This window comes from Hydra viridissima, unplaced genomic scaffold (genome assembly GCF_058129835.1).
Source record: "Hydra viridissima isolate aposymbiotic clone 2 unplaced genomic scaffold, HvirCarnegie_v1 scaffold_12, whole genome shotgun sequence".
In the NCBI taxonomy this organism is placed as follows: domain Eukaryota; kingdom Metazoa; phylum Cnidaria; class Hydrozoa; order Anthoathecata; family Hydridae; genus Hydra; species Hydra viridissima.
In genome coordinates this window covers 11,753,066-11,768,152 of record NW_028324311.1, presented here as the reverse complement: position 1 = coordinate 11,768,152, position 15,087 = coordinate 11,753,066, and the positions used below count along the sequence as shown (strand labels likewise).

The following is a 15,087-nucleotide window of genomic DNA, read 5'->3' as shown; positions in this document are numbered from 1 at the left end:
ACCGGCTGTTCCAGGTACACAAACTGTTCATTGTGTTATTCCGCAACAGAACAGCGTTAAGTGTAAGATGTACACAAATGCTGTGAATGTAAAACACCATGTTATGATTAAAACTACAACAGAAACTATTACTCCAGCTTTAACTTCTATAACACCTAGCATGGATTTTATTTCTACGCCACCGACTGTGGATGCTGTCAGTATTATTCCTAAAGCTTAAATAGTTAATAAATAAAATAGTTAATTAATTAATTGAATGAATGCTAATTGTCTAATTTGATTAAGAATGGTTAACTGTTCTGTAGTCATGTTATTGACTCGCCTTTTGAAATATTACAGTGAGTAGACAGTAGGTGTTTGTTAGTATGGCTAATAGGTGATTCCGTCACACCATTTATGTGATTCCGTCACACATACTTTAATATAAATATAGTATTATCTATTAAATAATTTATAATTGTTTCTAATTATTTGCAAATGGTATGTATTTTAACACACACATACACTTGTGAAGTTAAGCAAATTTAAATAGGAGAGCAGAAATGTGTTACTATAATAATATACCATAAAATGCTTGTCCATAAATTGGTGATTCCGTCACGCATATTATTATATTAATATTATATGATTATTATGTATTTATAGTTTTTTGGTATTAGAAGTATTTCAGGCCAATGTGTGACAAACACATATATCATATGGAATAACAATATGCACATTACAGTTTTTTTATTTTTATAACATAAATGTGGAAAATAAGCTCAAATCGGTGATTCCGTCACGATGGAATTCATGATCTTGAAAAAATGATAAAATCTGTTCGTGCCGACAACTAATTTCCTTTACCTTGGAGTAATTTGTTTAATAATTTGTCAACACGTGAAGTAGTTACTTTATCCTGAACAGATACTATAAAAGTTTTAGCTAATACTAAAAGTTTAAACTATAATAATAAGCTGCAATTCCATCTCTTATACGTCCATGCTTTAATTCCTTCCTTAATTGAGTCTTTACTTACGTCTTTAATTCCTTTAAAATGTCTTAGATAAGGCAACTTTAAGACGTTTTAAATAAGACGACTTACTGTGTTTCATTTGAGACCAGTTTAAGCCGTCATTAAGATGTGTTAAATAAGACAACTTTAAGACGTTTTAGTTAAGACGGCTTACAGTGTTTCATTTGAGACCAGTTTAAGGCAACTTTAAGATGTCTTAAATAAGGAAACTTTAAGATGTCTTAGATAAGACGACTTACTGTGTTCCATTTGAGACCAGTTTAAGACATCTTTAAGACCAATTTCAAGACATCTTCAATTTGTCTTTAAGACGACTTGTTGTTGGGTGGGATAGTTCTTACAAAAATAATGGTAAATATGTGTTAATTGTAATTATGTGTTAGTAGAAAAAATTTACTCAGCCTAATCTAAATTTATAGCGCTTTTTTTTTAAATGAATTAAATAATTGTTAATATTTTAAAACTTCAAACGCCTGTAAGTCCTATGTTAAGACAAAGAAATTGTTAAAACCTAAGAGACCATAACAATTTAAATAGAGTTAATTCTGCTGTTAACACAATTTATAAAGCTAATGGTAACCTTTTTTGGGGAACTTATAGAAATAAGGCTACATATATTTGGGTGCTCATTCCAAAAAATAAACAAAAATTTTAATCAGTTTTTACAAAAGCTGATGTTGGGACTTTAAAAGGAGAAAGTTAATGTTAAAATGCCTTCAAATATTAAAGCTTTAATGGTTTGGAGTAATTTTGATTTACAGAAAAAAGAAAAAGGAAAATGTAGACTAACGTCCTAAGTTATTATTATGTAAAGACAGTTTTACAGTTAAAATGAAAAGATATTTAGAAAAGGTTCATAATATTATTTTGCAAAAAGAGTGTGACGATGGACTACTGAATAAGAAACTTTGTATTCAATCAAATTTGGGTTCTATGATAAAAAACATTAGATAAAAGGTTGGCTTGTTTTGTAGTTGTAGATGGTCCGACACTTACAACTTGCTGACCTCCAGCTTTTTCCTATTTTTTGAGTAACATCTAAATAAAAGTTTATATTGATTTTTATTTCAGGCTTTTTATTTCGCCCTTTTTAAAACTTATAAACAATAAAATAAACAATAAAATAGAAAGCTGGCAACAGAAAAGCAGTAAAATCTCGAAGCTTAGCAAAACGAGAACTACTGTGTGCCTAAAAATGTTGACTTACATAACATACCATTATAGTTGTATATAAGGTAAAATATTTATATACAACTATAACGTTGTTAAATATGTTAAAATTTTATAGTACCCAGCCATAATTTAGAAACTTGGTAACAAAGTAATAATCAGTCAAAGTCAAGTTGAAAGATGGATAAAGAGGTTCGAAACGACCAACACAAGTCTTGCAGATGAAGAAAGAAGAGGTCGGTCATCGGATTTAGACAATCAGGAACTTATGGCAGTGGTGGAAGAGAACGAAAGCTTGACAACACGAATGCTGGCTGAAAACTTCATTGTCGACAGCTCAACAATCGTCCGTCAACTCAAAAAGCTTGGAAAGGTGTGGAGACTGACTGGATGGGTCCCTCACGAGCTCTCCAATAACAACAAAGCAGAGCGTGTAAACATTTTTACCGATTTACTGCAGCAAAACAAACAAAGGCTCGCAGTGTGCCCAGGACATGAAAAAATTCATTTTTCTGACCTTTTATTTTTTCACTTTAAATAGTAAATTTATGTTGTTTAGGACAAATGTAGGTCAGTGCAAAAAAAGTTTATAAATTCATCAAACCATTTTGTTTTTATAGTTGTTTGAAGTTGAAGAAAAAGTTGACACAAAATATTTGTTTTAAAATTGTACCAATGCTGTTTTTTATCAATAACTTTGAAACGCTATACATCAAAATCGACTGCATGAATTTTAAAAAAATTTTCTATCCTGGTCTGTAAATAATAGTTAATTTGCGAATTACTTCAATAAAAATAAAAATTGAAGTTTAAACATTTATTTTATGCAGTTTTGTTTATACCTAAAAAAATTCTAAAATATATGAAAATATATTAATTTTATTAAAAACAAAGTAACAGGAAAAAATAGGCCTCAGGAGGCCGCAAATATACTCAAATGTTTCATACAATGTAGACTTTCTATTTTTATGTGTAAAAATTACACAGTCCGGTTATCCCCGGAAATTGAGTAATTTAAATTTGAATTTTATTTGTTCTTACGAGTTTTATATACGAGGTTGCGTAATAATGAAAATCAACTTTCAGGAATACCTGTTGATTACGTGCGATAAAATGTTATTGATTAAAAAAGGAGAATTAGAAGAAATTTTACTAACCTTGAACATCAAATTAAGTTCATTAGAAAAATCAAAGCTAATTTTAAAAACAATCAAAATGAGACATAATCTAACTTTAGAAGATGAAAAAGATAACATCAAGAAAATTCTAAAGCAATTTGAAAGACATGTAAAAAAATATTCAAAGTTGAAACAAAATAAACTTGTGGCCGAATTGGAAATTTGGAGAAACGAAGTTGGGATTATACTACCTGGAAATCTAACTGTTGCAGCGTCGTCATCATCCATGGGTGGTGTAGAAGAAGATGGAGCTCCACAAGCTAAAAGAGGACGGAAATCAAAAAGACTAAGGTAAAGGCTTAGCTGTTGACATTTATTTGAATTCTCAGTTCAAAAGCTCAAGTCTCAGTTCCCTATAAACTGAGACTTGAGCTTCTCCCAAAACTAATGTTGCCAACAAAGAATGATGTAGATACCTTTAAACGTACTTTGCTACCAAAAGAATTAAGCAGTGACGACAAGCAGACTTCATCCCCTGTGAACAATGTTATCAAAGACACTGTTGAGTCTCTACTAGATATATCCGAGTTTTGTGCTGAAAATCATTCTATACGTGTAGAGGGTAAATTTGCACTTGATGGATCTGGAAACCACAGCTATCGTCATCAGTTTTCCAATCCTCAAGATGCAGACTTAAAGGGAATAAATTATATTTGTTCCTTTTGGTGTCCTCTTGAAATTAAAGATTCAAAAAACCAAGTAATCTGGACTAATCCAACCCCTAACTCCATTATTTTTGCCAAGCCTGTTATTCTAGTGAAAGCAAAAGAAACTAGGGAGGGTGTAAAGGAGTATTTTAAACCAACTCTGAGTCAACTGGCTAAAAATGAAACTCAGCCTATTATTTCAAAAAATGGTTTACAAATATTTGTAAGAACAGAGATTAGCATGGTTGATGGCAAAATGGTAGGTTTATTGGTGGGTGATTCTGGAGCTTTTTGTCACTACTGCAAATGTTCCAGAAGTGATGCCAATGATCTGGTATGTATACTACATGGGTTCACCATAGATAAAAACTACAATGATGTGCTTAGTACTTGGAGAAGACTAGAAAATGGCGAAATCTTGTACAAAGGTACTGAAAGACATGGACAATGCCATGAATCTATAGTTGAATCAGATGTAAAATTTTTTGCCATTCTACATCAAAAGCTACGTGCACTTGACCACTGTCTGAAGATCTTATAATAATAGTTAAACATATTTCATTATGAATTGGATATGATATCCTTTTCCAAGCAACCTAGCCAGCTATTAGCTTGCTGGTCACGGGGATCGAGGGGCTATTTTTTTTTGAGGTGGGGGGTGGTGGAAGACAAATTTTTTTAAAAAGTTTTATTTTTTAATTTATATTTTACAGTTTATTTGAAAATTTTTAAAAAAGTAAGAGCATGACTCTCGGCGCCCCTCCCCCTCCCCCACCGTTGCCCCATTCTCTGGGTCAGAGTGCACACACGAAACATTTAACCTCAGAATCAGATTCTTCAGCCAAAAAAAAGTAATATACTAAAGTTTTCACAAAATTTCATTAAAAAATAACGGAATTTTTTCCAAAAAACCACATTCTGGGCACACTGTGAGGCTATTTTTGAAAAATCTTGTTACAAAAACAATATTTTTTTTTTAGATTAATCGTCGTTGTTGTTCAAGAACGTCCAAAGGAAGATGGTTTGCGCATCGCGAGGTGTTTCACCAAAGGAAATCCAAAAGATGTCCACTTTAAGGAGTCTATGTGATGTGTCTGGCGGGGTAGAAACGGAATCATCCACTAGGAAATCATATCGAACGTCATTTGTTACTGATTTAACGACGCGGATGAACGGCAACAATCGAGAATCCTGGACAAAAATGGCAAGTGGCAGTTCAACATGAGCAGCAACGTCTTTCTGGCTCAAATTGACTGCCTTCACGCTGCAATCGAACCACGAAAAAAAAGCCATACCGTCTTCCGCAATGAAAACACCGATCCTCTTGTTGAACATCGAGTCGTCGGATCAATCGCCTTTAAAGGATGGGATCTCTTCCCACATCCGTCATCACGTCAATCGCTCGCTGAAAAACTGGATAGGGAACAAAATTTTCGACAATTTGGATGGCTTGTTCAACCCCGTTGAATCAACCAACTGCCAAGCAAATGGGAAGCAATTCGTGAAGTAGATGGTGACTACTACTATGTTTTTATTAAATATTTTTATTGTCTTTGCTGAATAAAGTTTATTGAAAAAAAGCCACAATAATAATGCACCAACCCAATTATAAAAAAATCATTTACTGAGACAGTCAATATTTTTTCTAAAAATACTTAAATCATTTTTAAAAATTTTTCATCTTGATATCGACTGCAACTCTTAAAGTTGTTCAGATGAATTTCTTACTAAAACTTTGAACTCCTTGTGAAAAACTCATATATTTAGTAAAACTCTTTTATTAGGTTAAATTTTTTTCTTTAAGTTCCATTATTCTATTTGCACACATTGAAGAAAAAAAAAATTTTCTTTTTTTTAATATCTAAAGTCTTTAGCATTTTTTTGCCTTTTACATCCAAATCGTTGTTTGTGAATCTTTGGAAAATACTCTTAACAACTTCAGTGTATTAAAGGTATCACAGTATAAACAATACCTTTGTTATTTTTTTTTTTCAAAAAAAGACCGCAGCTGAGACACACCAAATATTTGTCGAGACGTATGGTGAGCATTCTCTATCGAAAAAGACATTCAGAAACTGCTTTTGACGCTTCAAAACCAATGATTTTTATCTGGACGATAAAGAATGCTCTAGGGCACGAAAAAAGTTTGAAGGAGTTGCTTGATGAAATTTGGAGGAGTTGCTTGATGAAAATTCTTGTCAGAGGCTAATTGAACTTGGAAAATTGTTACAAGTTGATGATACAACAGTTTATAAACGTTTAAAAGCTTTAAGGGTGATCCAAAAGCAAGTCCATTTGGTGCTCTATGAGTTAAAGCCAACAGACATTGAACGGCAGCACTTAATGTGTGAACTGTTACTTGAACGGCAAAAAGGAATGGTTTTTTGCATGACCTGGTTTACCCCGCAATTTGTTACGTTAGGGATTGTCATACTTGATCCACTTTTCATCTCCAGTGACTATTCATCATTTGATTAAAGCCTAATATTTACAATATTAAATATTAGGCTTTAATCAAATATATTAAGTCACTACAGCAACAACAACAAAGTAAGTTAAAAAGGCAAGGAATAAACATAATATGGTTCGCTGAAGCTCTAAACCATAAAGGAAGGGAAATGGCTTCTTTTGTTCAGAACTTTTAATATATAACAAGCTTTCAGCACCAGCCGACTGAACTTGACCATACTTTTTTTTAAGACACGACTCAAAATATTTTTTGTTCTGTAAACTACCTCGAGGAGCGGTAAACACACTGGGAGGGAGGAAGCTTGATTGAGACGTTTTGATTTTGTCCTCCTAAAAATTTGAGAAGCTTGAACTTAAGAAAAAGTTCTAAAAAGACCTCATGTAAAAACAAACCTCTTCATAAGTAAAATTTAATTAAAGGTGGACCACTTTAGGTGTTAGCTAATCTGTTTTTTGTTTTTTTTTTGTGTTATAACTGTTTTACAGATGAACTTCTATCTTAAAACAAATTGACTTTGTTTTATAAAAATGTTTTAAAAAAAACAACAACTCAGATCCACAAATGAATAAATTATCTCAAGATAATTAGCCGTTTCAGTATTTTACGTAAACTATTATGTTTTTCAGCATAAAGACAAAATGAGCCACTGCCTGTCAATTGACAGTCATAAACTAAATTATTATATAGCAGGAGAAGGATATGCATCATGTTTGGAAAAATGGTATACAACTCTTGAAAAAGATCCACTATTTAACACAGGTAAAACATGGGATGACTATCTTCGAATGCCAGTTTCTGAATTTCAACTTCTAACTGTCAAACGTGCTCGTGCTCTTGCTGAATACCAGTTTATTGAAAATGAAAATATAATGGAAAACCCTGTTTGTGGTGCTGCATACAGTGATGCTTGTTGTTACTTAGACTATGCATTTGGAATGATTTATTTCTTGAATCGATCGGTATGTTAGGTACAATGTTCTTACAAATCTTATCTTGTTAGTCTGTAAATGGGACTATTGTGATAAGATATTATTTAAACATAATTTAGTTATGAGATTCAAAGCTGTTTATAAATTATTTAATCAATATATTTAATACAAGTGGGTAATTGTTTTTGTGATACATGCTTCTTGCTTTCTCTTATAGAAAACTATTATTTGATTGAGCAAAAGGTTTATTATTTCCAATAATTCATGTTAATTGTATATGTAGTTATTTAGTTTCCACTCTAAGTTTATCTAATTATGTTTATCAAAAACAGTTATATTATAATTTCAAAAATAGTTTCATTGTCAAACTTGTTATACAGCATTGAAATAAAAATGATAAGCAAATCAGCTGAATTTAACAGTTACTGAATTATTCTTAATACAACAACTAATAAATGCTCCATTATTTTGTTTTTTACAAGTCTTAAACATGAGTTAGCCTTTAGTTGGATTAAGGATGTCAGATTTTGAATCTGAGAAGGTAAGTTTGTTATGACAATTCTAATTAAAGAAATGTTAAAGTTTTTAGGCTTTTGTGGAAATACAATAAGTATAAGCTAACCCATCAATATGTTATCTACACTTTCTAGATAACTTTAATCACAAAATTTATTTCTATCCATACATAGAGTGCTTGTATTGGGGAGTTGCTATAATTTTTTTTTATTTGTTTAGTTATTTTCTATGACAATATACAATGGATCAAAAAATGGAGATACTTTGGAGTTAGCAAGTAAAGCAGATGGGATGCAGGTTTGGTGTATAATAACATTTTAAAATTTATATAAAAAGTAATCTTCAATTTTGTTTCATTTTTAATGATTTATAATTATATAATAGCATATAATTAACCAAAAAAAAAACTTAAAAAAGAAATAATTTTGTTCATTAAAAAAAACTATATATTTTTCCAAAAATACATAGTTGTTTTTTACTAGATAATGGGATCATTTGCTTTGACAGAACTTGCTCATGGAAGCAACACAAAAGGGATGTGTACTACTGCCACATATGATCCAAGCACACAGGTATATCTTATTAAAGGTTTTGTTGTTAAAATTTAGAAACTAGAAATGAGTGATTAGTGGTTAAATTAAATAAAATCACCTTTCAGGTGATTTAAGTTTGCAAAGTGAATTGAGCCAAAGTTTGTTTGCTATTGGTGTTCAGCGAGTTTGTTTGCTATTGGTGTTCAGCAAAGATCATCTCAAGAGACAATCCAAATTTAATTCAAGGACAATTAATTTTACTCTGACATCTCTATTAGGTATATAATACAATGTCTTCTGTAATAACAATCCACCAGAATGAATTATTTTCAATTATGTGATTTCTTTGAACACTCCTGAAAACTAACCAAAGATTTCAAAATCCATGTCATAATTGTGGTTTCACATGGCCTTCTCTTATTGTAAACCTAAGTTATTTGAATGATGACAAAAAATCAATTTAGTACTACATCTATCTGAAAAACCATCTTTTTTTATCAGTTATTTATTTTACAGGAAGTGTGGAGAATTTTATAAATGTTCCTCACTTCCTATAAAATAAAGTTTATTAATTATATTATCTATTACTAGTAAATAAAAGTTTCAAAGAATTTTTATGAAGTATCATACACTGTAATTTCAGTTAATAAAGCAAAAAACTTTGTTAATTTTTTTCTCAGCAGTATAACACAGTGTCAATTGCAACTAGAGCATCCCGCCATCGGAAGTTGCGTAAATGTGTAAATTGCAATGTGAGAAATAGTTTATAAAGGTGACTTCGATGTGATTTAATCCTTTTATTTTCCGATATTTTCCAAAGGTTTGTGGTGGCTTGCAAAATTTTGCTGTAATTTTGCGAAAACTTCGTAATTATAGATAAATACATTGGAAATACCACAATATTATGAGTTTACACTTTAAATACGATTTATTGTGAAATTACGCAAAAATATCGTACGATAATGCGTAAATCTCAAAATATATCGGAGAGTGCGTGAAATTCTCCCCATCGGCCTCGGATTACATTGCTCCTCGGATGTGATACCATTCCTCACCATCGCATCACATCGGAGTCACCTTTATAAACTATTTCTCACATCGGAATTTACGCATTTACGCAATTTTCGATAGCGGGATGCTCTAATTGCAACAGTCTGCACAACAATAAATTTATTAATTTCTGCAAAACTATCTAGAATATGGTCAAGCATCAAAATAAACTTTTTGCTTGGCACAAAGCTGATGTTTGGACACATTTTAACTCCTTACTTGAAAGGCTGCAAAATGAAGCCTTTGAAAAGACAGGTGCTATGAAATTGATTCCCTGTAAATATTCCCTAATTTGGTGGAAAGCTTTTTTTGGTTATACCCACCTTGTGGAGCAAGATGATTGAAAAAAAAAATTCATATATATGTACAAAAATTAATATATGAATACATACGTATGTACGTACATACATACATACATACATACATACATACATACATACATACATACATACATACATGCATGCATGCATGCATGCATGCATGCATGCATACATACATACATACATACATACATACATATATACATACATACATACATACATACATACATACATACATACATACATACATACATACATACATACATACATATAATTTATAAACTTAAGTAGTTCCTCTTAAATTTCTAAGATTTTTTAAATATTTTTGGATTTAAGGAGTTTGTGTTGAATACACCAACATTTCAAGATATAAAATGTTGGTCTGGTAACCTTGGTAATCTTGCAACACATGCCATCGTTTATGCACAACTTTACACCTCTGATGGAATTAAACATGGTTTACACCCTTTTATAGTGCAAGTTCGGGATCTTGATAGAAAACCTTTACCTGGAATCGTAGTTGGAGACATGGGTTTAAAACTTGGTTTGAATGGGCTCAGCAATGGGTAAATTTAGTTGTTTTCTTCATGATAACAAACTTTATTAGAATTAGTTTTTAAATATTTTCAATGTAATATTCAATCTTATTTTCATATGACAATTGGTTATGCTTTTGATATGACATATCAAAAATATAACCAAATGTCATATTAAAAAGCATTTTTTAACATACTTTTTAGTCCATCCATTTAAAATTAGAATTAGTCATATCTTTTATATGACCAATCAATTTTGTTAAAATTTTTTTTTTTTTTTTTTTTGAAACTGAAAAAAGTAGAAAACAATTTTACTTTTCAAAAGTTTCAATTTCTTGACTGCTACTTTTTGCATGGCTGCCATGTTCCAATTCTGAAAAGATTGCCCTGTTTTAAAACAGCTACATTTAATCTAACCTCAAAATAGGCTTTAGTCCTGATCAGGTTTTGTTCAACCAAAATTTTTCATAATGATACTTCCTAGTCTTTATGAGTTTTTTTATATTTTAAAATCAGTTACTTACTGCTGAATAATGTACGAGTACCGAGAGCAGCATTGTTAGACAAGCAAGGAGGAGTGTCACCTGATGGAATATACATTACTCCATTCAAGGATATTAGTAAACGTTTTGGGGCTGTTTTGGGTACTCTATCTGGTGGTCGAGTTAGTATTACTGGATTGGCAATATGTAATTTAATAAATGCCATGACTATAGCTGTGCGTTATTCTTCATGCCGTAAACAGTTTGGTCCGTCAGAAGATAGTGAGGAACTTCCAGTTATTGAATACCAAATGCAGGTTCATGTTTTTTTTTTTTTTTTGTACTTTGTAAAATTTTAGGTCATTAAGGAAACAATTTCTTCATCAATACTTATTACTAAATTTCTTAAGATTTATTGAAATAATTTCTTTTGTTTAGCAATTTTGATTTGGATAATTCAAGTTATTTAGATTAGTCTGTTGTTTTTTTTTGTTTTTAGCAATGGCGTTTATTCCCATATCTTGCAGCAACTTTTGTTTGGAAATCATTTTGTACCTGGTTAAATACAGAGTATTACCGGGTTTCAATCAAGCGTTTGACCAATATTTCAACAGACCCTGACACTGCAGTAAACTGTTATTCTATATTAATATTTTGTTAATACAAAGTTTGTTTCATTAACACAAAGTTTCAGGTTTTTATTTTGCCATTTTATCTCTCACCAAATTTCAAGGTTGCTGTTGGGAAAGAGATTCATGTTTTGTCATGTGCTTCAAAACCAGTAGCATCATGGATTGCACAGCAAGGCATACAAGAAGCTCGAGAAGCATGTGGTGGACATGGATATTTAACTGGTTTGTAGATTTTGATGCCTAAGTTGTGATTAAAAAAGATAGATAAAAGAAATCATTTAAAAAAGTGTTTTTTTTAATTTAATTTTTTTAGTTAATCGTCTTGGTGTATTGCGTGACCAAAATGATCCCAATTGTACATATGAAGGAGATAACAACTGCATTTTAATGCAGACAAGTAATTACCTTCTTACTGTCTACAAAGATTTAAAAATGGGTAAGTTTTTTTTTATTATATCATTGTTTTATGCAACGTGCAGTTAATTGTGTTTAGTATTTGCTTTAAAAAGTATTGAAACAAAGTATTATAATTTTTTCTAGTTTTTTGTAGTACTCCTGCTTTTTTTTTTTTTTAAGGTTTACATGTTGAATCGCCTGGTGGTAGTATTAACTTTCTAAACAACTATATTAAAAATCTTCAAAACAGATGTACTGTCAAATCTCTAAATGATATTACTCCTAAAGGTAAGTAAATTGTAAAGCAGATGAACTTTTAAATTCTAAATAATGTTACTGATAAAGAAAAAATACAACATTTGTAAAAATGTGTATAATTAAATTCCTTTGTTCTCCAAAAAAATTTTGATGTTAAAAGCAATTCATAAATAAATTATTAAAAAAAAAATGTATGTATGTATGTATGTTTATTTATGTTAAAGTTATTGAAGATACATTTGATTGGCTAGTAAGTTATCTTCTGGAGCAAAGTGAATGCAAGTTTCAAGCACAGCTTTCAGCAAGCAAAGTTAGTTGAGAGAAATGTTGTGTTTAATAAATAAGGGTTGAGTTTTTTTATGTATTTTAAAAAAGAAAGATATTCAATGTTATTTTACTTTGGTATTGTTTTGGTATAAAAAGATAAAAATATTTATAAAAGAGGAAATAAAACATTTTGAATTTAATTTTTTTTTCTCTTATAATTTTTTTTCTTTATGTTTAAAGGATGAATTTACTGCTAAAAACAACTCACAAGTCTATTATTCCAGATCGCTTGCAATGGCATTCATTGAGGTACATAATTAAATTTCCTTAGATCTTTTTTTTTGTTCTAAAATAATTTCACTTTCAATTACTATTTTACTAAAGGAATCTTTGATGTGAACTTTTAATGTGAATAAATCTTTGATGTGAACTTTTAATGTGAACATAAGTTGAAAAATTTCCTAATTGGAATTTGTTTTAATGAACATTACTTGTGATGTTGGTGATGTGTGATGTTGCATTTTGATTTCAAAGAGTGGTTTAGTTTAATATGATTGTAAAATATTTTTTGTTAACATCGTTAGTAGAAAATATTTCACAACTGCTACTCTAGTTTATACAAATTAAAACAAATAAAAAAAAAAACTTGATGAATGCAAATGTCTGAATGTCAGCAAGTTTAATTTAAGTTCTGTAAATTCTTTTAGTATTTAAAATTGTTAAATTTGAGAGATAAAGCAAATATCATCCAAAATCTGAAATAAGTAAAATGTCAAATGACTTGATATGACTCAATAAACATTTATTTAAAAACTTGAATGGAAATTTTTTTATTCACTATCAACAGTTATTCAATGTAACACCATTTTCTTATAGTAAAAAATGGTTTTTCATAGTTTCATTGTTTTATGGTTGTTCCTTCTTGCATTAAATTTTTTTTATTTTTAAAATCTTTTAGAGATATGCAATAAGCAAATTTGGAATTGAAAAAGCATTCTCTCTGAGTTGTCCACTAGAGTTTAAAGAGCCTTTAAAAAATGTATATATGTTGTATGGATTATGGGTAATGGAGAAGAATTTAACCAATTTGTTTCAAGGTGGAATATTAGTATTAAATTTCATTACCAGTGATGCTTTAATTTATTTTTGAGAATTGTCACCTGTACCACTTCTAATAAAATGCTGAGACTTGAAGAATTTGAAATTAAAATATTTTTAGGTGGTTATTTGAGCAATCCTAAACAAGCAGAAATTGTTAGAGAAGGAATTTTACATTACTGCTTTCTGGTTTGTTTGTCTTTTGTTTGTTTATTTTTTTAATTTGATCTTTAAAAAAAATATTTAGCTTATCTGTCACAATCAATTTTTTTTTCTTCCATTAATCAGTAATTAATAATTAATTTAACTTAAAACTTTAAAATTCAAAGTTTAATAACCAAAGTAGGGTTACAAAACATAATCATAGCAGCTTTTTTTTTTTTTTGTTATTTCAGATAAAACCCTGTGCATTATCATTGGTTGATGCACTTGCTCCTCCTGATTGGGTTTTAAATTCTCCAATTGGTCATAGCAATTTGCAGGTTAGTTGATTCTCTCTTGATTTGCGTGATGTTTCTAATGTTGTGTGATGTTTCTAATGTTGATTTGTACTAGTAAATGGACACTTTTTTTTTTCAGCCTTTAAAGAACTTATACGACGTGATGGTGACTTCTGAATCACAAAAGCGTCCCAGTTGGTGGAAAGAGGTGGTTGAAGGAGTCGATACTGGTTCAAAAACTCATCGTATTCCCAGCAAGTTGTAAAATAATCTTGTACTTTGAACAAGTTTTATTCATCCTTACATGTATATATAGGCTTAAGAACATTTTTAAAAAATCTTTTTTTTTTTTTTTTTTAGACAATTATATAGAAGAATTTTTTAGTTTAATTATTATCATGTGGAAAACTTCATCAAATTTCTTTTAGATAATTTTTAGATGTTTTGCTGATAAAGAAAGTGAAAATTTTTGAAAATGTTTCAAGCACTTGTAAAAAATTGAACAGAAGTTTTGGAAAGAAAAAAAAAACTGAATTTATTTAAAATTTTTTTAGATGATTTAAGCAATAGATGATTTGTTTTATTTTTTATTTTATGCTAGTGAATTAAGGATTTCTAGTTTCAAAAAGATTTTAAAGCTAAGCAAATTCTATTGTTATTTGTCAAGCTTTTGTATTGTTTTTTGGATATATCTTTTATGAAGTCTGTCAGGAAAACCTATTTATTAAGAAAGATATTTGCTGTAGTTTGTTTGTTTTTTTAATTTCTCTTTATCTTAAATGTTAATGTGATCAGGTAAAAAAAATAAATAGTATAGCATAAGACATTTGTCCCTCCCACTCATTTCTTTATTTTTTACATAAATTCATTAAAATGGAACTTTTTATTGGTGATAATTTTGGTCTATCATGGTCAGTCCATGGTCAACAGTATATGGTTGTTTTTAACTTGAATATATGAAAATATAACCCAGCTTTGCAGAAATAATAAAACTCATTAGATACATGAATAAATGTCAACAAAGTATACATACTTTGTTGAAAAAGTATATATATTTTTAGCATGACATTGAGTGACGCTTTAATGTAGTGTATTCATTAAAGTTTATCAAATAAATTTTTCATTATGAGTTGAAATTTTATTAAAGAAA

The 15,087-nt window shown here is 29.8% G+C and overlaps 2 protein-coding genes across 2 annotated transcripts; both read left to right on the top strand.

Annotated features, from left to right (window-relative positions):
• Positions 1 to 3,720: 3,720 nt before the first annotated feature.
• Positions 3,721 to 4,551, top strand: LOC145185354 (uncharacterized). Its single transcript, XM_090069429.1, has one exon. It carries the CDS (start codon positions 3,751 to 3,753, stop codon positions 4,549 to 4,551), a length of 801 nt encoding a protein of 266 aa, XP_089925555.1. The 5' UTR covers positions 3,721 to 3,750.
• A 2,521-nt stretch (positions 4,552 to 7,072) lies between these two features.
• Positions 7,073 to 14,682, top strand: LOC145194134 (peroxisomal acyl-coenzyme A oxidase 3-like). The gene is made up of 15 exons (XM_090068009.1): positions 7,073 to 7,439; positions 8,145 to 8,222; positions 8,408 to 8,497; positions 10,165 to 10,394; positions 10,881 to 11,163; positions 11,346 to 11,474; positions 11,580 to 11,700; positions 11,792 to 11,914; positions 12,055 to 12,162; positions 12,357 to 12,442; positions 12,640 to 12,708; positions 13,358 to 13,496; positions 13,619 to 13,686; positions 13,893 to 13,979; positions 14,077 to 14,682. Exons 1-15 carry the CDS (start codon positions 7,119 to 7,121, stop codon positions 14,200 to 14,202), a joined length of 2,058 nt encoding a protein of 685 aa, XP_089924135.1. The 5' UTR covers positions 7,073 to 7,118; the 3' UTR covers positions 14,203 to 14,682.
• Positions 14,683 to 15,087: the final 405 nt, after the last annotated feature.